This window comes from Carassius gibelio, chromosome B24 (assembly GCF_023724105.1).
Source record: "Carassius gibelio isolate Cgi1373 ecotype wild population from Czech Republic chromosome B24, carGib1.2-hapl.c, whole genome shotgun sequence".
NCBI lineage: Eukaryota > Metazoa > Chordata > Actinopteri > Cypriniformes > Cyprinidae > Carassius > Carassius gibelio.
Window position 1 is genome coordinate 10,882,470 of NC_068419.1, and position 22,525 is coordinate 10,904,994.

Sequence of the window (22,525 nt, forward strand, 5' to 3'; positions counted from 1 at the left end):
ATATTCTCACTTAATTTTCTTTAGCTTGTGTTGGATTTTAAGGCATGTTTTTAAATGCTTTAAAAATCAATAAAGAATGTATATAAAGGTGACTAATATGCCTCCTTTTTGGTTCCAGTATATATATTACCCGAAGGAAAATATGGAAGTCGATGGTTAGGGTACCAGCATCTGTTGGGTTACAGGCAATCTTCATGTCTTCTTTTGTTCAACAGAAGATTATATATATATATATATATATATATATATATATAATATTATATATGTATATGTGTATGATTTGGAAGGACCTCAGGGTGCCTAAATAATGTGAGAGCTGTAACTTTAAATTCATATTTGTTAAAAAAAATATATATATATTTAGCCTGCCCTCTTCTTGTCACAATCATCTCACCACTTAGCGACACATATACAACGTTGTCTAAATATTGTGCTCGAACTCACAATCATATCACAACAGTTTACATATTACCACGATGATAAGACCGCCTTAGCTGGCAGAAAGGCCCCAAATGCATTAGCCTCATGATCCAAAGTCCCTCACACACAAACACACACACAACACACTGCTGGAATTCCTCTCAGTGCATTTCAACCACTAGAACCAGTCTATTAATCTACTATTAAATACCTTCTTTTGCATAGGATATTATTTTATTGCTATTAATTTAAAATCTTCTGGGTGTCCTTATCGCTGTGGGGGGGAAAACAGTGCTTTAGCAGATAAGAGCGCTGTAGATATGCTGAACTTGTGACACGTTTAAAGATTAATTTGACTCTTCAAAGGTGAAGCGCGGCGCAGGTGTTTTAAGCGCGAGCCGCCGCTGATGGTCGCCCAGTGGTCATCATGATCGACTTCGCGCAGGTTCTGTCGTCTGTCGGCGAGTTTGGGGCGTTTCAGAAGCGCTTGCTGGTGGCGGTATGTCTCCCCAACATCTTCACAGCTTTCCACATGTTCGGTCAGGTCTTCACCGCCATCACCTTCCCTCACAACTGCAACAGCAGCTGGATTCTACAGCGGGCTCCCAACCTGACGGAGGAGAAGCAGCTGAACCTCACCATCCCTCTGGACACTGAAGGACAGTATGAAAGCTGTAAGATGTTCACACCTGTTGATCTTGAGCTTGATGTTATTGAAGCTTATGGAATAAACACAACGATCTCATGTACTGATGGATGGGTTTACAAGGCACCAGAAGGCAGCAGCACTCTTATAACTGAGGTAACGTAAGTTAGGTCAACTTTTTAAAATAACGCAGTCTATCATATGGTTATGAGAGTTTATTATTATTATTATAAAGCTATGACTTTTCAAATAAATCATTTAAATACTAATATATTTATTACAGTATGATACCCACGCTTGATGTAAATGTGTTGATTTCATATTATTAAAAGTTAAACAATATTTGGCTTTCAAAAAAAAAAAAAGACTTTAAAATAAATTAGCGAAGTAACAATTTCTAGCTATTTCAGTAATTTCTGGTTTTTATTTATAATAGCTAGACAGCGACAAAGTAGCCTAGCATGTTTCGCCAGGCAAATACATTTTTTATTCGCGAGTTTTACCAACTTGTAATCTAAATTTTGTGATTAAGAACACGTTTCGAAAGAGCTTTTGACACAAACGCTATTTTTGAACCTTCTAAAATACCTGCTAAAATAGGCTAACGTACCTAATTTACCGGGGAACCGAATTTTGACTTCTCGTAACGCAAATAAGTTTGTTTTCATCTACGTTCATCACATTGTTCGCATGAAACCAAATTCTATATAGGCCTTGAGCATAACGGTTATCATCATGATAGTGGTTTGTCATTGTGTGCTTTTTTTCCTTGACAATAATCACTGAAATTTTAAAAAGTTGAATGTCAAGTGACAAGTTTTTACAGAAATTGACTTTGAAAAACCTACCCTTTGTATAATGTGTATTATTGAAAGTTAATATGAATAGAATTTACATAATTTGTTGTCTTTTATCATGTTTCCCTTTCCTGTCGTCTCATAGTTTGACCTGGTGTGTGAAAATAAGATTTATAATGAGGCATCTCAGTCTGTCTACATGGCTGGTCTTCTTGTTGGAGCTCTATTGTTTGGGCCAATGGCAGACAAGTATGTGTAAAGTACAATCACTGATCAACATGAGAATTATATTTTACATACTATGTTTTGGAGTTTTTCCAAAAACAAATCTTTCAGATTATTCAGTTTGTTTTTAAGACCCATCAAGGGCTGTTTTTAATGGTTTAGTAACTGTGATGGTGAACATGTTTTCTTGCCACAGGTATGGCCGGCGGTTTGTCACGCTGCTTTCCTTGTTCCTGCAGTTCCTGTTCGGGGTGGCAGTAGCATTTTCTCCCAACATCTTTGTCTACATAGTTCTCCGCTTTGTGGTCGGCACCACAATATCAGGGATCTCTATCAACACATTTGTTTTGGGTAACACGTGACTCCTAATGCCAGTACATTTAAAAAGTCAGAAATTTTGCTTAGATATGCTATAGTTATGTTTTAGTTATGCTTTCAACAAATTCCTTGTAACAATAAAAAATCACTATGAAAACTTGATGAACATGATGAATTTCATGGTATCTCAAATGGGTTTTAGGTACTGAGTGGTGTGGTTCAGCCAAACGGGCCCTTTTTACCATATTGTCCCACTGCTGTTATGCCATTGGTCTGATGTTGCTGTCTGGTGTGGCCTTTGGGATCCGAAACTGGAGGATTTTACAGCTGGTTCTGTCAGCACCAGTTGGGCTTTTCTTCATCTATTACTGGTGAGAGTTATTCTGTACCAGTGATGTTCATGGTTCTCTGATGTCAGTTTATGGTCACTTGACATACAGAAATACATTTGTCACTTTATTTTATTGCTTTTATTTAGTTTTTAACTTTTCTAATAATTGTCTGTGTATTTGGCAGGATTCTCCCTGAATCTGCCCGATGGCTTCTGACTCAGGGCAAGCAAGACAAGGCCAAGAAAGAGATATTGAAAGCTGCCCGAATTAATGGCAGAAAGGTTCCCGAAAATCTGCTCGACAAGGTGACCTTTTTCTCTTTGCCAAGCTTTATTTGGTCTAAGAGAAGAATTAAAGGCATTGCTTACCAAAAAATGAAAATCTGCTAAAAAAACTTTCTTATCACTTACTCACCAACGGATCCTCTGCTGTGAATGGGTGCCATCAGAATCTCAAATTTAAGCTGAAAGCAGCAATTTGAAGTTAAAAACTTCTTGGTGGATTTTGTCTTACAAACTTACGAACTTTGTAAGACTTTCATTGATGGACTGGAGTTGTGTAGATTACTTGTGAATTATTATGGTGTCTTTATTTACTCTCATTCTGACGGCACCCATTCACTTTCAGAGCATCCATTGGTGAGCAAGTGATGTACAGTACAGTAATGCTAACTTGTTTCAAATCTGTAGCCATGTTTTTAGAGTGATAAGTATTCTTTGTTTTTTGTTTTTTTGCATTTTGTCCTTTTTAACTGAAAAACTGTAAAAGCTCAAATTCACTAATTCATTCTAAAATATATCCATGAATCAAAAGTAATTTATAAAAAATGATCAATTAACATGAAAGGATGCCTTATCAGATGGAAGCGGAGAACACAGCTAAAACAGGCAGCATGCTAGACCTGTTTCGAGTGGCTTACCTAAGAAAGAGAGCTCTCATCATGTGCTATATGTGGTGAGTTATCCTAGCATTTCTCATTTCTATCATCCAAAATGTGATAAGGTGCCATAACTTTGATGCTTTATCCAAGTTTATTATTCAGGAGTTTGTTTGTGGGTTTTTTATATTAAATACTGTATAATATGTTAAATGCAACCGCATAAAATGTTAACAATAAAGCATAATCACTGATTCTGGAAGAATGCAAAATCTTTTCTAATCTGATTTTAAAACGCGATGAGAGTCTTATCATGTGTTTATTTATGTCATGGTAGGTTTGTGACGAGCCTGGTTTACTATGGTGTCAGCTTGAACGTGGGGAACTTCGGCCTGGACATTTACCTGACTCAACTCATCTTTGGCATTGCAGAGTTTCCCGCCCGGCTGTCCTGCTTTCCTCTCATCCAGCGCTTCGGAAGGAGGATCTGCCAGAGTGCAGTGCTGCTCCTCGGAGGAACCGCCTGCCTGGCTATTCCTATTATACCAGCAGGTGAGGACCTTCAGAATCTTCTTTTAGAATTACAGAAGAAGGAAGGTTTTTGTCCCATTCACTAGAAAATTGCTTTCAAAATGTATGAAAAGAAAAAACAAACCAGTAAAGAAAACACTTTACTGTTTGTTTTGCGACATCTAATATGTTTAAATAAACGCTACTTATTTATTTAGAATTAGCATTTTGCATACAATAGCCATAAAAAGTATTTGCACACATAAACCTCACCTAAAACTCTATAGAATATGTTTACTATGTTCTGACGGTATGGTATAACGCAACTTTTCAACCAAAACATTTCACAAAGAGCCTGTCCTATATATCGCGTTGCATCTGTCGTCATGAAATGCATATAACGTCATTACCAATCAAAACGCACTTTATTTAAATGCAGCATGTGGGCTTTTTATACCGATCTCACAGTATTTCCTACATATTTTACTAGGTGGCTTATTCGTTTGAATGACCACACCTAACCCCACCCCTAAACCTAACCCTCACAGAAATCATGATTTATTGGGCATATACATTTTCGTGCACGTCCGTTCCCTGGGATCGAACCCATGATAGCATGATTACATAACAAGGTATAACGCAAGAATCTACCAACTGAGCTACACGAAACGCAAATCATAGTGCAAATAAAAGAAAACAAAACATTAATATGTAAACGACCTTTTGCCGATAGGGGCGCAATTGTAGTATACGCTCTGATGGGTCGTATTTCAGGGATTTGGACAAATGACCTATACGAGCGTATTGGTTGGAGGACAGGTTGTTCACAAAATAAGTATGTTAGGTTTTAATTTATGCCGTTAAAAACAAACGAAGACGAACAGTATTTGAACATTTTCAGACGGTGAAATGTCAATGGTATAGAAAAACCAAGCTGATCTCATAAGACTTTTGAAGTATTGTGCTTGTTTCATACCGTATGACCAAATTTCATGTGAATTAGTACAATCTGTATGAATCATACACTTTGGGCCAGATTTAGCGCGAGAACACCGATGGGAGTGGAAAGTTGTGATCTGCTGACATTGCATGTGAATTAAAGAATACAAGCGCAGCTATCATCTCCACAATGACCAACACAATCTCCCAAGAGCAGCACAAATTACCACAGCCAATAATCAGGCGCGTGTCATTTACTAACAATTTGCAAAAAATTCATCAAATCCGAACAATTTTTAGGAATTGTGTCGACACTGTCAGCTTAAATGTTCATCTGCTTTTTTTCAAGGGTATCCTGTGATTGTGACTGTGATCGCAGTGATTGGGAAGTTCTCCCTCGCTGCCTCTTTCACCATAGTGTATGTGTACACTGCTGAGCTCTACCCAACGGTTGTGAGGTACTGTATACAGTAGTTGTACTGAACCTGTATGAACACCAATATCTTTAATTATGGATTTTAAATAAGCTCTTGTTTTTATAACTCAACTATAGACAAAACGGAGTGGGACTGAACTCCATGTGTGCGCGTGTAGCTGGTATTCTGGCTCCTCTGATTGGCTTGTTAGACGTGTATCATCCTGCTATTCCAATGGTCATATACGGCTCTCTTCCTTTCGTTGGAGGAGCGCTGACTTTCCTGCTCCCAGAGACACTAAACACTGAGCTACAGGACCACACTGATGTCCCCGTTAATGACAACATGTGCGTTTATACTTCTTTATATTAGTGTGACTATGAATGGAACTCTTGCAATTCTAAATAGAAACTTTTGATGCACCACATTTATTTCAGAAATAAATCTCGTTTTTCTTAATTTTGCATTTGCAGGGTATCAGAGAAAGCCAGTATTGAAAGCGGACTGAATCAGGAGCAGGAAATGACTCGCCGGAGCACAAAATTATGAGATTTATACTGCTATTAAAAAATGTAGTAGAAGTTTATGCTATCGATTTTTATTCATATGTGTGAATGAGGAAAATAAGACAAACAGAGGTACAGGTATGACTGTTTACTTCTCAGTTTGCGAGTGTCATGTTTGTAAAGATTTGATTAAAGAATTTGTACTTTTTTATTATTTCCATTTGAAAAATAGTACAAATCTGTTTTATTTATGATTGAAAACGTGTAAAGTTTTTCTTTGGTTCTTTTTAGGTTCTACAGAAAAACTTAACTAGAAAGCCTTTAATGAGCCAGAATGGATTTATTAAGTTTAGTCATTGAAACACATGGCATCTCAAATCTATGTACATCTACATATTAGATTTTTTCCCACATTTTTTCAAATTAAGATCATCAACATCAACCAGTTATGTAAAATATTTTCATCAAAGTCTCAAACATAACAACATAAACATTTAAGAAAATCTGGCATGATATTGATTTATATATACAGTATATATGAACTGCTTTATGAAATCATGATATGTGATATGTTAAATCCTTCTATTTGATTTAAATGTGTACAAGCATAATCACAAAAAGACCAGAAAATCATTTTTGCCTACATCCGACCATCTGTTAGTCAAGGTTATGGCCCATATACTTGTTCAGTAGCTCTAAATGATGTTTGTGTCATTCCTCTGTAGCCAACGATCTTTATGCTGTTGACGGCCGAAGCCCTCGTCATAGTTACCCTTCCTTTTGAAAAGTTGCTGATAGTGGAATACACAGTAGAATTCCCCATAGAGAGGCGCATAGCCTTGAAGGCTAAAACCAAGCAAAATATATTTTTAGTATGTTTTTTAGTATTAATTGCTTATGATCTGTCGGCTATAAAAACCACATTAATATGGAGCACATTTGTAGATTTAACAGTTTTAAGCAACAGCTGCAATGTCAGCAAAGTTGGTTAACAGCTTAAGAAGCAAAGTCTAAAAGCTGATGCAAAATTGCAACTTCAGCACTTCCTCATTTAATGATTTGCTGTTGTTTAGTTGCATTATGGTGCCAAAGTGTTTTCACTGATTTAGAATCGTAAATGTAATGTGTTTAAAACGTTTCAATTTCAGTGATGTTCATTATCAGCATTTATCATTATCAGAAACATTCTTACCTCAGTTTCTTTTTGCAGTGTTTGCAGCAGAAACAAGTTTTGTGAAAAATGAGTTTATCCGCTGCCATTCTTTCCATTGGGTAAACTGGTTTCAGACAGGCTGAGCATGTCTCCTGAGCTGCTGGCTGAAACTACAGTAACATGAAAGGGTTAACAAACCTTCATACCATAAGACTTTTTGTCAGAAGTTAGCTTTTAATTCACAAGCTATAAGGGTTTTTTGTTTATGCAGCATATTTTGGCTTCACAAAGTCTATCCATCGGTTGAATGATATTTTTTTCCTAAAGATATTAAATCTTTTATCAATGTCTATTATCCTAACATGGTGCACTATTCCTCCTGTAAGTTCCAAAAATGTCTTCATTTTTACATTCTGAAAACATTTTATAATGAATGCATTTTACATTAACAAACATTAATTTAAATCGCTAAATAGATTTAAAAAGAAAATTGGCGATCATTCAAAACACATGATTATTGATCTCTGAATGTACATAAAATACTAATCTGCTAGGCATTTTAAAATGCTTGACTTTTTAAGAAATAATGCCACCAGAATATTTTCGGGAAGTATTTTGGTTGATCGCTGTGTTTCAGTCCATCCAATTTCACAAGAAAACAGCTATTTTTGAAAATTCATATAACGTGATTTGCATGAAAAGAGTACGAAGGTCCTTCTCTAAACCTACCCCTCAGTGGAGCGCAAGCAAATATGAGAATGTGCAAATGCAGGCATACAAATTTGGAACAACATGAAAAAGTTATGAATTGTTAGGCCGAACTGTTACTTTCAGTTTTCCTGTGATAACATAAGAGAAAACCTCACACTTAACAGATCATAGGAGACATAATGAAGCGCCATTTGCTGAAAGGATATTGTGAAGAAGGCCAAGGCACTTCTGGTCCAAAAAAGGCGAAAAGGCTTTATTCACACTATGGCAATCTCGAAAGAAACATTACAAATGACTAAAACTCTGCACACTGCACACTTCAGCCTTCCTCACTTATCAGATGAATGACAGGTGTAGCTATAATTAATCTGTGACATTGGGAGAAAAAGTTTTTGAACTTTTCTGGACTGGAAGAAGTGCCTTGGATTTCTGTTCTTATGATAAGAGAAAACCTGCTTACTAAAATTCATAATGTGACATGACACGTTTCTACCATTTTTATTGACAAATATGGCGTAAATTCAAATTACATTGTATTCACATAAATAACAGAACATGTTTATTGCATGACTGAAACACACTGAGGAATTCATGTAGTTTTCCAAAATATTAATTACAAAAAAAGAAAAACACTGAAACTGGAATACTAACAACTGGAAATAGGAACAGTAAAGTATCATTCAAAAGATAACCAAACAAAAACAAGTACAAAAATGCATTGGCTGGCACATTATTAGATCTTTCATTTATATTGCAGCCAAAACCAATAAACATTTAGAAATAAATTTACAGTGGAAGGCGGTCTTCTCTAATAAAAGGTGTGTTGATTCTTGGGTACGTGACAATTTCTGCTGTGGCTGGACTGCTCATGATGAGCTTTTTCGAAGTTGTCTTGGTTTCAGGTTGGGTTGTCACAACTGTGGAGGTTTTCGAGGAGTAGAATTTGTTGCCAAAGCAGTCCGTCCTCTCATAGTTCTCGCTGATGGTTTTTGTTCCAATGACTCTCTCTCCTTCAGGCCTGGTTTGCACTTCCAGCACACTGACCTGCCGCCGTGGATTGCCAGGGCTTGAGGATGCTCCTTTTGTGACTGAACATTGCCTGCGGTCTGAAGGCACACTACAGCAGCACTGCAGCTTGGTTTCTTCTTTTGGTTCTTCCTTCAGGGGACTGATCTGAGGTGATGGCGACTCCGTAGGCTTCCTTGCTGCAGACTGAATGGAAATAAATGAAGGGGATGCTAGAGAGGCTGATCTCTGTTTGGTTGTGGGAATAAAAAGCTCATGCTCTTTCCGTGTTGTTGACTGTTCAGAAACTCTCTTTCCAATCTGGGTTTGAGCTTTCGGTGATTTGCTTGACCCAATGCTGATTTTCCTGATATTACCCGGAGGAGGTGAACCTTGTACGGCCACCATTGACTCCCTGAAGAGACCAGAGAGTCCTATAATGTCCGAGTCCGATTTTAGAGTCGATACTGAGTAAAGAGCCTTTTTAATGGCCTCCTCTATATCCATGAGTCTCGCAAGCGTTTGGTCTTTTAAACGGATGATCTCAGCACCAGCTTTCTCCAGGTCCCCAAAAGCTACCTCCATTGATGACATCATCTCAGGTTCACTTGGTGCTCCAGTATGTTCTGGTGGGACTATTTTTGGCTTGATTTTCTTCTCCCGAGGCACGACCCAATCAGGTACGCTCTCAAAAATGTTTTTAAGTGAGCCCACGTCCACTTTGTTGGTGTCTTCTTCAATTTCCTCCACTTTGGAGAGTATGTTTTTGAGTTCTTCTTGCTTTTTCAGCTTGTCGAAGATCTCCAGGACAGCTGGCACATGTCCTTTCATGATTTCATCCATGTGCACCGAGAGCCTCTGCCTTCGCTCGTCCTCAGTCTCTCCTCGAATTTTCTTTTCCCGTCTCACCACTCCACTAACTTGTTGATCATCACTTTTATCATTTGTCTTATCACGGTTGGTGGTGTCTGTCTTACAAATCTCGTCTGAGGGGTCATTGTTGTGAGGAGAAGTTATTCCCTGTGCTGTTTCAGTTTCCAAAATGGCAGAGTTCTTCACATTTTCTTTTGCCATTTTGATTCTTTTTGGTTTTACAGGAGGCAGTGAACCACTATGCTTTACCCCAAAGTTTTGAAGAGAAGCATGAAATCCTGTGGAAGATTCATTGACAATGCTTTCTGGGAAGCTCGTTGAAGTTTCTATAACAACCTCTACACCATTTAGCTTTTTATCTTTAGGACTTTGAATGTTGCTCACTGATGTATCACTAGGCTCATGTTCATTAGCATCAGTATGCTGTACACTTTTGCAGAGTGCATTTTCATGAGACGGGCGTTGCTTGGAAGTTGAAGATTCATTAATCTGCTCAGTTGGTGGTTTTGAAGAAGTAGGAGGGACTTGGCATTTGTTGACACGTTCTGCGTCAGTTTCAGAACCAAGAGGGTTTGGCTTACTTTTTAAATGATCTGGTTTAGGTGGGATAGCTGGTTTGGGTCCAACAGGAGTTTTGCGATTTTTAGCAGATCTTTCTACAGAGACATGCAAAGGAGAACATGTCTTTGGTTTGTTTTCAAATGACCTTTCACAAGGGGTTGTGTCAGTTCCCTCAGGTGATTTTAAAGCATCCTTTTCAGCTTGAGTCACAGGAGAAGATGTTGCTGACTGATTTTCTTTAGTCCTATCACTTGTCTGGTTCATCATCTCTTGATCTGTCTTTTTGTGTCCTGCATATCCTTTACCAGAATTCCTATAAATCATCGCAGCTTTAAAATCACCCTTTGTGACATTAAAATGCGACTTTCCCAAGGAATCAAGAGCTGACTGTATACTACCTCTCATAACATCCTCCTTACTTTCTTCTTCCAGTTCAGTTTTGGAAAACTGTGAGAGCTCTTCATTTTCACTTACATTATCATTGTTTTCCACAAGTGTAAACACATGGGTCATTGAACCAGAATTACAGATTTGTTGGGTTTGGTTCGATTGGGAGGCATGTTTTGCTTGTACACTCTGCTGAAGAGCTTTTGCCTCTATTGTCGCCTGGTGAAGATTCATAATGGCTGTTTGTAAATTCACCAACTCATCGTCTTCAACAACATCAACTAGTTCTGCTTGAAGAACGACTCCATCATCCACGATATTTTGATTTTGGAGATCTGTGTCAGGACAGTGTTCAGATTGGTTTGTTGCTTTTACGTCATCATTTTCTTTATTTACCAAACTTTCTGTAGGCGACACTTTGGACTTGCTTTTATCCGACTGCATGCTTGTGTCATCTATATTGGTAGTAAAAAGGGCTTTGATACTGTTAACTTTACCTTGTATAATCTCACTTGTTTTCTCTGATTCCCCAGTAGATGCACCTATATCTACATCTGATGATGTTTTCTGCAGGCATTTTAGATGATCAAGGTCTCCTTTCTGGAATAGCTGCACATTTCTAGATTTGTTTGTATCTACTACTGAAGAACTTTCTGATAGACTAATATCTGTCTTCAGATCACAATTTTCAGACTCTGGAACGTTCCTTAGACTTGAGGAAATGGATCTAAAAACGGTTTTACCAAACTCCATTACCCCTGTACTGTTTCCACTGTGGATGAATAGAGCATAAACAGTTATCTCTCTCATTCCTGTTGCTCCATCTTGTATTAAGACTCCTTTTCTGATGGACTTCTCTGGACTGAGTAGATCTTCAGTAATCTGCACCACATTGGCAGTTCTGCACTCTTTATCTTGAGTGAATGGAAGTTGGTGAATTGGGACATCTACTTTCTGAATTTCCACATTGCCCTGACTGTCCTCTTTTAGGAAGGTCACAATTGGGTTCAAGTTTGTTCCTGGTAGCATTTGAAGCATGATGTTCTTTATGCTTCCAGTCACTATCTCTTCATCCTGAATTTCTGGTCTTCTATCTTCTTGTATGAAGTTATATCTTGCTTTTTTGACATTGCCATTTTCATTAGCTTCAAGGATGGTTCCATCAGAATACATGATACTGAAGTTGCATAAAGAAACTAGAGTTTCTTGTGTGTTCTCCAGGATGGTTTCTGATTCTTCCTTGGTTTGCTGATTGATCTTATCAAGTGGAGTTGATTCAAACATTTGAGCTCTGTTTCTTACATTTGCCTTCAGCAGTTCTTGTTCTTGGCTGAAGTTGTCATTTGTTGGAGAGATGTTCTCTTTGTCATGTGATACTGTTTCGAAGACCTGTTTGGCTTTAGATATACTTACAAACACATCATTTGTGTCAATGAGATCATTGGTTGGACTGTTATGGTGAAGGTCTGATGTTTCTTTTCCATCAGTCTCAAAATCACTCTTTGGTTTTAGGAGTGATTGACTTTCTTCCTCACAAACAATGTTTTTCCTTGGACAGGGGTTTTGTCTATCTATCGGTTGAGTTTCGAACATTCTGCGCGTTGCTTTCACATCCACCTTTATGCTCTGCTCTGATGTCACTTCCTCTGATTTGCTGAGTTGGGGTTTGTTGTCTTCATTGTGGGAGTTAGATGTAGGTTGTTCAAACATGCAGAGGGTACTCTTGATGTCCCCCTCTGGAAACTCCTTTTTCATCTGTAGTTTTTGATCATGGATATCCACTGAATTGATTTCATGGTTCTCAAACAGCCAGCATCTGGACTGAAACTCACTCTGGTATCCAGTGCCTGTGTCTGGCTCCATGTTAAGAATAGCAGGCAACTCCTTCTCTACCAAATTGTCTATGTTTTTCAGCTCAGGGTAAGTGTGTTTTAGCAGTCGTCTAAGCTCGCATTTCTGTCGCCGTTGATGCAGAATGGACATTGCTTCTCTTGTAGGGGGTGGTGATGTAAAGGGTCTTTCATGTTCATCAGGGCTGCTTTCCAGATGGTGTATTGGTGGATTTGATGCAGGTGCATATGCAATGCTGTTTTGTGCATCTTCAGCCATCTAAGACACATAGAATGACCTCATTAGATTACTGTATCTTATATATTAGCCTATTAGTTCAAATGGTTATGATTAACATTTAGAAAACATAAATGGTTAAGAAGTTATACATACCTGTCGATCTGCAAGGAAGCCAAACCGCATGCCAAAGAAACCAGTGTTTTTTGAGCCAAAAATTTCTAATAGTTAATTATTTCAGCAATCTGAATACAGGCAGTTGAGAATGTTATAACTTATGTTAGTAATGTTATTACGAGCGAAAACACCAACAATGATTATACGTCCTGCAAATGAGTAGTTAATCAAACACAGTCAATTTAGTTTCCTATGTTATTACAGTACTTTATTTCACACCTGATAGCTAAGGGTTCACCAACAGAATTAATTTAAGTATGAAATTACAGAAAGACAAGCTGCTAATGTTTTAGAGCACTAAACAATCACAATATTACAAAATATTCCAGCGTCCACTGCAGGGATAGAAGTTTGCTAGTGGTTCATTTGGACTCATAGTCAAATGAAGAAACCAAAGTAAGGTTTACCACTGGATTAAAATATATACTGTACTTGAAACTAATTTTCCTTACCTTGATTGTGTTGGGCCTTTTTCCAGTTGGAGAAGTGATATTCTGGTCCTAGAACAAATAAAAATCAAAGACATTACAACTATGTCTGAGGTGCCTATATGATCAAAAAGTAACAAGGAACTGATTTTACTGACTTAATTTGGTAACACTTTATTTTATGGGCTCTTAACTAGTTGCTTATTAGCATACATATTACTATAATATTAGTAATTTATGTACAAGCACATATTAATTCCTTATTCTATGTGACCTTATTCCAGATCCCTAATTCTACCCAATAACTTAACTACCTTACTAACTATTAATAAGCATAAAATTAGGAATTTATTGAGGGAAAAGTCATAGTTAATAGTGAATAAGTATTCCCTATTCTAAAGTGTCACCCTTAATTTCATATAAAACATACTTTATACTGTATATACCCATGCTCCTTGAATGTGTAGCTAGAACCATGACATACTGTAAACCGAAAATATTTTCCAGCAGCTGTTACATGCGTTTTATTTAGCAGCATTTTCTTCCTGTAGTCTGCTTTAGTCTCATCCCCTTGGCCCCAAAGTTCACCACATGTATCATGAAGAATAAAAGTAGCTACAAGTACTAACTGGTTTCAAGAGGTTTCCCGCAGGTTCTGCAGCTGCCACTTTTGACAGATATAGTGCAGACAAAGCTTTGACGGAAATAGAGGGTTTCTCCAATCCGTTGAGAGCCGAGTTGTCTCTGAAGTCTGCGACTGACCTTCTTTTATCCTCTGTAATACAGCATAAAGATCAGAATATGATATGGTTATTGTGACTCAAACTTTGACTCATAATTTGCCGAATAAAGGAATGAAATCAAGGTCAACATCTGTGCTTTTACAACCGAGCCCCACAGACGCACACATCAGGGGGCACCAAAGACTTTCTGAACTGTCAGATAGGAGTTTTTCTTTCAGTGGGAGGTGAGCAGTCATGTGATTTGTCAGGAATATTGTTTGTTAGTTTTGCAAGAGACTTTATCTGTGACCCAGCAAGCTTTCAGCGGGGCTTTTAGATTTAACTGTAAATTACACTCTTAAAAATAAAGGTGCTTAAAAGGTTCTTCACACAACCATTTCTTGTTCCACAAAGAAACATTCAGTCAAAGGTTCTTTAAAGAACCATCGCTTTCTTACCTTTTTATAATCTGAAGAACCTTCATTCGCCACAAAAAAAACCCTTTCGTGAAACAGAAAGATTCTTCAAATGTTAAAGGTTCTTTATCGAACCATTTAGACAAAAAGGTTCTTCTATGGCATCGTGAAGCACCTTAATTTTTAATAGAGTATGATGGTGCAAAGTCTATTTACATCAGATCAACTCATCTCCATTCATAACCTTACATACTATAACATACTAAAGCCTTTCAAAGTGATTATAATTTTACAATCAGCTTCAACCAATTTATGTGCTTAATAATTCTGCGTAGTACTACTACATTAAATAGACTAGCATAATTACAGTTTATAATGATTTTTAGTTTTATTACACTACCAAACATTATTAACCTTTTTATTGCATAACAGATCATTCATGTATCACATTTGCAAATAAATTCATATGTCCAAAGATCCCCAAAGGACTGCTTTTTGAAAACCGTACAGCTGACATATTGATTTTTGCACCAAACATACACCCATTAATGCTTTTTTTTATGTTAAATCCATTTTGTAAGTGTTTATCTTTTTGAAATGGTGATGGTTATGCTAGTTATTGCTCTCTCAGCTCTCGTTATAGTAATGTGGACAGCTGCTATGAATGCAAGTCATCATTGTCGTGCGCAAAGTGTGCTCAGAAACTAGGCTGGAAAACATCTGAGTCTCCGTGACACAGATACCAATGGGATTTCCAGTCGTGAACCAAGAAGCAGCACACAGCTTGCTTGATTGAGCAGAAGGGTTCAGACTAATGATCAGTTTCAAGGGCAAAATTGCCTTGCCTCAAGCCTGTGAAATAAAATGATGATCAACCGTGGCTGTATCTGATAGACTATCTGATCTATTTTTTATTGGAGTAAAACATTTACTTAGGAAGTGCATCTGCATTTAATCACACTTGCTAACCATCTGATCTAGGTATCACAATGATTATGGGACTATGTTCCATAATCACTGGTTAAAATACCATGTTTTGATGTCCAGTTTACCACAAAAGCAATCTCCTTAAGCTATTCATTAACAACTCACCGTAGGTTTTCTTTAAAATGGTCTAAAAATAAAATGTGACGAGGAAAAGTGAAGCAAAGTGTCCAAACGGACATCATCTTTAACTAATTCCAGCATGCTAGTGAGTTGAAAATTAACATATGATTATTTATTTGTTGCTTACCGATGTTCCAACCTCGGTTAAGCTTGTTTTTAACACACAAATGAATAATCAAATTCTGGAAATCTCACGTCCCTGGTCACACAACAGTGGCTGTCTATAATAAATATGTTGTGGGAAATCCTCTTTAGCGCACGCATTATTTAAAGCAATATAAAGGTTTAAAATGTATAATCATAAACTCACCATTCAACGCTCTTTCTCTTTGCTCACAAGCTTAACTCAAATCCCTCTGAATTATTTTATTACTTAGCTCGGTAATGGTCCTTTGACTGGTCTAGCGGACGTGTGTCGTCTGAGTCTGTCAGCAAGCCTGTGGCCATTTCTGTGCTGGTAACAGCTGACCCTGTCCGGCTCCCATGGTGGGATAAGTACCAGCCAGCTATTTTAGGAGCTATTCTGCTATTGCTACACCAGGCTGAGTCAATCACTTGTTGGGATAAATACCTACTTTTCCAGTCTACCCCAACCCAGCGCTCAGAAATGACTAAAAAAAAGCATGTTATTTTCATCGCACATCAATGGGAACAGTTGTTGTTGCTCCTGCTGTGATGTCATCTGGCGTTTCCTCAATTACAATTTGGATACCTCTCACATCATGAGCAACGTATTAGAAAATAAAATACATTTTCTTTATCACACTGGTAGTTTGATTTGACTGTGTTTGCAATATTATGTGCGTTGTGTCTTGTTTGATCTTGTATATAGTTTGCCCTTGACATTTAGGATACATAATAGTCTGCCAACATATGAAATTTAACCTTGAACTGAAATCCCTACTCGTGGCTTTTGCAGAAGTAAGCATTGCTATTGCTATTGCTGACCATGTTGAACAAACCCTAAATTGGGTACTCGAAATGTCCTGTGTTGTTTGGGGTACGGACATGATATCTAAAAGCTTGCGGCTAGATATTTTGATCAGGCTTACAATTTTAGCACTGACGAAACTATAAATATTGCAAAAAGAAAAACACCCATAAGGCAAACAAAATAACTAAAATGTCTCCAAATACATGAGAAAATGTAATGCATATTAAAAATGTAGTAAAAAATCTAAAATATTCTATAGCATTAGCATAACATTTTCTACAGTATATCAGAAAATACATTTAAATAAATAATATACTTTTTATTTAAATACAGTATATATATATATATATATATATATATATATATATATAATATTATTTTCTCCACATGGGCATGCTAGCACCATGGTACTGGGTTTTGCATATACAAGCATTTTATCTTTATAAAATGTACAAATTAAGTTTTGTGTTTACTCACCCACTGGAGAGGACATTTTTTCACTATAAATTCCGGAAATGGTCTTTCTTCTGTCATATCGGTTTATTATCTGCTTTGTTTTTGCATTCTGAAAGAGTTATTGTTTCATCAGTAAATACAAATGACTTGATGCACATCTCTGTAAGGTTCACCCGTTTACCTTTGTGATCACTTGAACCTCTTCAGTCACTTTCTCTAGATTATTATGGCTATAGGGGTTGTAAACCTCTTCCTCTACTTGTGACTTTCTTTCTTCCGCATCCTTGTTATTGGGAAGAGTAGTGTTATTGGCTTTCTCAGCATTCGCTGATTCAAGAGCCGTCTTGCTCTTCTTGGACTCAGGCTGACTGGTGATCTTTGACTCAAAGAGCTCCCTGAGTGCTGTGGTGCCTGTGGGTCTGTGCCGAGGAAGACTCTCCATAGACTTACTGCGGGAGAGAGGAGAGACCCTGGACCTCTCTTTGACCTCAGTCTTCCTCACTATTGTCTCGCTCTCATTCTCACTGACATGAATTGGTGTGATCTGCACGTTCAGCTGGAGGAGATCAATTAGAAAACACATTCACAGTTTTTATGCAGGTGAAAATGGATGCTTCCTTCAATGGTATCAAATAAGTGAGTAAGAGATAATGTACATGCAGCTGGTTGTTATCACTAAATATTCTTATTACACGATATTATAATCTTGTTCCATGGCTACTTGAGACACATAAAATAAGCATCATGTCTCAGATAATAACTCAGAATAAATAACCTCAGAATGTTGTGACTGACCAGTCAGAATCAAGCATTTCAGAAAGCCGTGTAATATTACTGAATATTCTAACGCAGCTTGTGAAGTTAGTTTAGTGTTTTTACCTCATGCTTTACATCTCCTGGAACCACTTTTTGGGGTTTTCTTCCGGGAGAGTTTTGGTACCTGGTGGTGAACACATGATGTACAGAAGGTCTGATAAAGTCGTCTGTTTAATTTAATTTAATTTAATTTAATTTAATTTAATTTAATTTAATTTAATTTAATTTAATTTAATTTAATTTAATTTAATTTAATTTAATTTAATTTAATTTAATTTAATTTAATTTCTGTAAAAAGAATTGTTAGTTTCACTATCTGTTTAAAGGCATAATTTACAGTTGTACAATAGAGTTGCACATTAACATTGAGTCCATTAAGAGAGAAGAAGCTTCCATTGTATGGAACAAACAAACTAGCATGCTATAAAATATCTTCTTTTGTGTTAAACAGAAGAAAGGAACTTTTTATTTTTGGGTGAACTGTCCCTTTAAGAGTTTATTTAGGATTACTCAGATTGAACATTGTGTTATAATTTATTCACCTTGATGGCTTTCAAAAACTCTTTTATTTATTTTCATCTGTTAGACACAATAGGAGATATCTAGCTGAATATTTAAACTGCTTGTTTTCATACAGAAGAAGGGAATGCTATTTGGGAATTGGAATTTGGTGCTAATCCACTTTTATGATATAAGAAAAGCCCAGACATTCTAGCTAAACATCACATTTTGTTTTACAGGCCATACAGGTTTTGGCCATTATAAGGATGAGTAAATGATGGCATAGCATTTATTTATAGGTGAAATATGCTTTGAAGGAAAGAGGAATATCTCCCTCACTGTGCCACAAGCTGAGAGACAGACTTCCTCCTGTCCAGTCCAGCTTCAGTCCAGGACAGGACATGATCAGTGGAAACACTTCTGAGAGACTGGGCCCTCCGCAAGCTGCTCTTCACTTCCATTGCTTCTTCCTCACCGAATACTCTGTCCTTCATCTCAGCCCAACCTACACAGTGTGAACACACAAATCACATGCTGCTTCACGGAGAGCACATGAATATATATATATATATATATATATATATATATATATATATATATATATATATATATATATATATATATATATATATATATATTCATGTTTACATGCTTTTGTCATTACTGCTTTAAAAATGTAAGACCACACCATGTGAATGAATGCCACAAATGTGCTCTATGTATGTGTATTTCACTTTAAAATGAGCATGCACAGTAAGAAAGTTGCATGTTTTGTTTATAAATTATACAGAAAACAACATCTTTGATTAATTGACCAATGGCACACAACTCATATTAATCATTACCAATGTTGATAATTATGTCTGTTATCATATGCTAACTGATAATTAACCATTTCTCATCTACCGAACTAAGTAAGCCATTGTTATGCACTTTAAAAGACAAAATCTATTTTTAAATAGACCTAATCATGATTTGCATTTTATAGCCCCTGTTACAAATTGAACAATTCACTTTAAGTTTTTGATATATCGACATGGAATGGTTAAAATAGGGGAATATTTTACCTCTGAAAAGTGCGTCGCTCACTCCATTCACGGATGCCTAGAGATTGTCTGTGCATCACGCGGGGAGCTCGCTGTGCAGAAACTGTGGGCAAAGTCTGGGTGGTTTATTACACCTGACGCTGGGAAAACTGCATCATGTGAAGGTTCGTACACTGTAAAAGGGCTGGATAGAAATATTCTGATTGCAGTCAATAAAACACACGGCTGCTACTATTGGAAGTGACATGTCGTTTCTGCCCATATGTTGTGTAATATGTGCAAATGAAAGTAGGGTTTATTACGCCAGGCTTTCTGTCGCCACACAAGATTCTCTCACATTCAGCGCAAAGCACAACATAACAATTTTAGATTTTTTTTTTTGTTGTTGCAAAAGCTGTCACTTACTGATATAAAGCTTTAATCGTATCTTAATCTAAACTCATTTTAAAGGCCTTCTCTGCAATTTATCATTACATTACTTGCTGTGATAGGTGTTAGACAGATGGTTAGATTTTCTAACTCAACCATGACCCAGGTCACATCTCTGAGACCCCTGATGCCTTCTCTTATTAGGGTCAAGCTGCCTTTTGACATTTGCCCCTATAGGGTTGATGTACAAGAGACTGCTGTAGACACTTATGTTCAAGGGTCAGTTCCGAGTCTGAGAGCCGGCGCGGCTTCTCATTCCTAAAAAGAGCAGCCAAAAACAGCTATGAGGCTTTTTGTTGTGTGTAAATTCTACACGCTGTTTTCTATTAGGAACCGGGAAACCAGTTGTGAAATGCATGGATTAACGCATGAGTCCAAAGTTACATGGTGGTCATAATCTGCACACTTTGTACTGTTATTGAGTGTGACAGATTTTTGCATGTTATTTGATATAATCACTTCTTTGTGCTTTTGTCCTGTTTCCTGTGCTTCAGTGCTCTGAAAGCTTGAAAACTCTGGAAACAGGTTAAGAATGGATACGGCAAAGACACGTTCACCAATGAATGGTCGCATTGTTTTAGTGTGCCATATACTTTGGGATGGATACCTTTCTAGTTTCTATTTTAAGCGGTTCATACTTTCTATCAAACAATTTTTTCATTGAGAAATTGTTCTAAATTCAAAAATTCAAGCCTTTGAATTAGAGGCAAAGTTTGAATTATTTCCATTTTGCAGTTCATTGCATTAACATCTTCCTTAACTAGATTTTACACTCTTAAATTAGGAAAGTTTAAGGTGATACCTGGGGAAGTGCTCATTAATCCTGAACTGCTTAGTTAATTTGCTGTGTCTGTTTGACAAATTACTGTACCATTCGTTGGACTAACACTAGTCTGTCTACTCTCTGTGCTTGCACTCTGCTGTCAGATTATTTCCTTTAGTTCTGTTGCCTATTTTAAGATAAATGTCTCAGCTGAATTGCAGGTGCAAGCTATTTTTACAGCCTGTAAGTGGCACTGAAGGACTCTGCGAATCCCTTGAGTCATCCATGATGCCCAAAGACAGAGCAATAAATGATTACTTTGCAGACAGACTTTAAGCACAGAGAGAAAGCTTTTTATTTGACTCGTTATTTTATTATTTCATCACATGAAACATGCTAAAACAAACTATGTTGTCATTTATCATTATTAGTCATCATTTATGAATTTAAGGAATAGTTCAACCAAAAATGAAAATAAACCTCAGGCCATCCAAGATGTAGATGACTTTTTCCTCAGTTGAACAGATTTGTAGAAATTTAGCACATGCTCACCAACGAATCCTCTATAGCAAATGGGTGCTGTTAGAATGAGAGTCCAAAGAGCTGATAAAAACATCTTTCACTGGAGAAGGTAAGGACTGCAGTGGTTTAAAGTTCAAATGGATTTGATTCTTATTGACACAGCTTTCTCTTCACTGTAGTCCTGTGGATTTCTGGTGGATTATTAAGATGGTTTTATCAGCTGTTTGGACTCTCATTTTGATGGCACCCATTCACTGCAGAGGATCGATTGGTGAGCAAGTGAAGCAATGCTGAGTTTCTACAAGCATGTTCCAAATCGGATTCATCTACCTGTACATCTTGGATTAACTATTCCTTTTAAGCGTGTTCAAATCTGTATTTGTCTGGTTTTGTTACTGAAGTGAATATTGGCAACCTCCTTATATGGTACTGATGAAAAGCTTTGGATTTACAAAATGTGTGAGAAGTAAAAAAAAAAAAAAGCTTTCTAGATTCTAAGAAATTTATTGTTTACACAGTTCATATAATTACAGCTTAAAATCTTAATATACACATTACAAATGAAAATATACAACTAAAATATATATTAAGATAATTTTCTATTATTGCATTAACATGTTTTTAAAGGACATGGTTGTTGTCTGTTACATACAGTAATGTGGCATATCCTTCTCTCACATGGGAGCAGCAGGGGAACTTGACTTCAGGTGCTCTGGCTGTATAATGCTCATGTTTGTGTGTGGGGCTGTCATATGTGTTTAGTACATGAACAGCTAATGAACTTCAGTGGTCCTTGACAGTCCAGGAAATGACTGGATTTGAGTTTCTGCCTTGATCTGACAGTTTGTCTCCGTCTATTTCTCTGCTGTGGTCAGTGAGGCAAGGAAAGGTATTTGTTTTGTCTTTCCTTAGTCCCCAGTGTATCATTTACCCCTATATCTCTGATCCAAGATCAGCTGTGTCTTTAAGTGAAGTGGGGAAAGAAAGGACTGGTTGTAGATATGTTTACTGTGTGACAGCTCTCTATATGAAGTACAATGCAAACACACATTCAATGCAATTAAACAGTTTTTTATCAAGCAAAGGACACTCTGCAGTGCATGGGTGCCGTCAGAATGAGACTCTAAACAGCTGATAAAACATCACAATAATCCACAAGACTTCATTCCATCAATTAACTTCTTGTAAAGCTGCATATTTGTAAAGAGCTAATCTATTTTGATGAAGAATCAAACTCATCTACATTTTGGAAGGCCCGAGGATGAGTACATTTTCAGCTAATTTTGTGTTGAGTGCTTCTGGGTGACCATTTTTTCCTCATGTTCATCTGCCAGCATGTGTTCACAAGACCACAGGCTAGTACAAGCGTTTTATCTCAGCCTGTGTAACAAGCACTTTTTGCAACTTGCCGTTTTTACATGCAGTAAAATCACCTCTGTGAAGCCCCAGGGTTACACATCACAGA

General features: G+C 37.1%; 3 protein-coding genes across 5 annotated transcripts; 1 reads left to right on the forward strand and 2 right to left on the reverse strand.

The window, feature by feature from the left end:
• Nucleotides 1–564: 564 nt before the first annotated feature.
• On the forward strand, nt 565–6,247 carry slc22a13b (solute carrier family 22 member 13b). The gene is made up of 10 exons (XM_052595724.1): nt 565–1,222; nt 2,009–2,112; nt 2,285–2,439; nt 2,609–2,777; nt 2,923–3,043; nt 3,598–3,692; nt 3,953–4,167; nt 5,414–5,522; nt 5,618–5,827; nt 5,954–6,247. Exons 1-10 carry the CDS (start codon nt 848–850, stop codon nt 6,027–6,029), a joined length of 1,629 nt encoding a protein of 542 aa, XP_052451684.1. The 5' UTR covers nt 565–847; the 3' UTR covers nt 6,030–6,247.
• Nucleotides 6,248–6,306: 59 nt separating this feature from the next.
• On the reverse strand, nt 6,307–19,495 carry LOC128013034 (LIM domain and actin-binding protein 1-like). Of its 2 annotated transcripts, none has more exons than XM_052595728.1 (9): nt 19,368–19,495; nt 18,640–18,808; nt 17,863–17,923; nt 17,165–17,539; nt 17,005–17,092; nt 13,978–14,123; nt 13,373–13,420; nt 7,179–7,309; nt 6,307–6,832 (listed from the first exon to the last, which is right to left on the reverse strand). In XM_052595728.1, the coding sequence occupies exons 2-9, from the start codon at nt 18,792–18,794 to the stop codon at nt 6,682–6,684; spliced, it is 1,155 nt and encodes a 384-aa protein (XP_052451688.1). In that variant the 5' UTR covers nt 18,795–18,808; nt 19,368–19,495; the 3' UTR covers nt 6,307–6,681. The 2 variants fall into 2 exon arrangements, with proteins under 2 accessions (XP_052451688.1, XP_052451689.1); XM_052595729.1 differs by having other exon boundaries at nt 18,640–18,805; nt 19,368–19,492.
• Nucleotides 8,333–13,358, reverse strand: LOC128013031 (xin actin-binding repeat-containing protein 1-like). Of its 2 annotated transcripts, XM_052595723.1 has the most exons (3): nt 12,900–13,358; nt 11,622–12,785; nt 8,333–11,558 (listed from the first exon to the last, which is right to left on the reverse strand). In XM_052595723.1, exons 1-3 carry the CDS (start codon nt 12,927–12,929, stop codon nt 8,637–8,639), a joined length of 4,116 nt encoding a protein of 1,371 aa, XP_052451683.1. In that variant the 5' UTR covers nt 12,930–13,358; the 3' UTR covers nt 8,333–8,636. The 2 variants fall into 2 exon arrangements, with proteins under 2 accessions (XP_052451683.1, XP_052451682.1); XM_052595722.1 differs by having other exon boundaries at nt 8,333–12,785; nt 12,900–13,357.
• Nucleotides 19,496–22,525: the final 3,030 nt, after the last annotated feature.

Excerpts from the sequence above, each read along its gene's own strand:
- LOC128013031 (XM_052595722.1), bottom strand. The coding sequence starts at position 12,929 with ATGCGGTTTGGCTTCCTTGCAGATCGACAG. Across the intron at positions 12,786-12,899 it reads GCTTCCTTGCAGATCGACAG|ATGGCTGAAGATGCACAAAA; the intron begins GTATGTATAACT and ends TATGTGTCTTAG.
- slc22a13b (XM_052595724.1), top strand. The coding sequence starts at position 848 with ATGATCGACTTCGCGCAGGTTCTGTCGTCTGTCGGCGAGTTTGGGGCG. Across the intron at positions 1,223-2,008 it reads GCAGCACTCTTATAACTGAG|TTTGACCTGGTGTGTGAAAA; the intron begins GTAACGTAAGTT and ends GTCGTCTCATAG. Across the intron at positions 5,828-5,953 it reads GTCCCCGTTAATGACAACAT|GGTATCAGAGAAAGCCAGTA; the intron begins GTGCGTTTATAC and ends TTGCATTTGCAG.
- LOC128013034 (XM_052595728.1), bottom strand. The coding sequence starts at position 18,794 with ATGAAGGACAGAGTATTCGGTGAGGAAGAAGCAATGGAAGTGAAGAGC. Across the intron at positions 13,421-13,977 it reads CGGGAAACCTCTTGAAACCA|GACCAGAATATCACTTCTCC; the intron begins GTTAGTACTTGT and ends TATTTGTTCTAG. Across the intron at positions 6,833-7,178 it reads CACTGCAAAAAGAAACTGAG|CCTTCAAGGCTATGCGCCTC; the intron begins GTAAGAATGTTT and ends GCTTGGTTTTAG.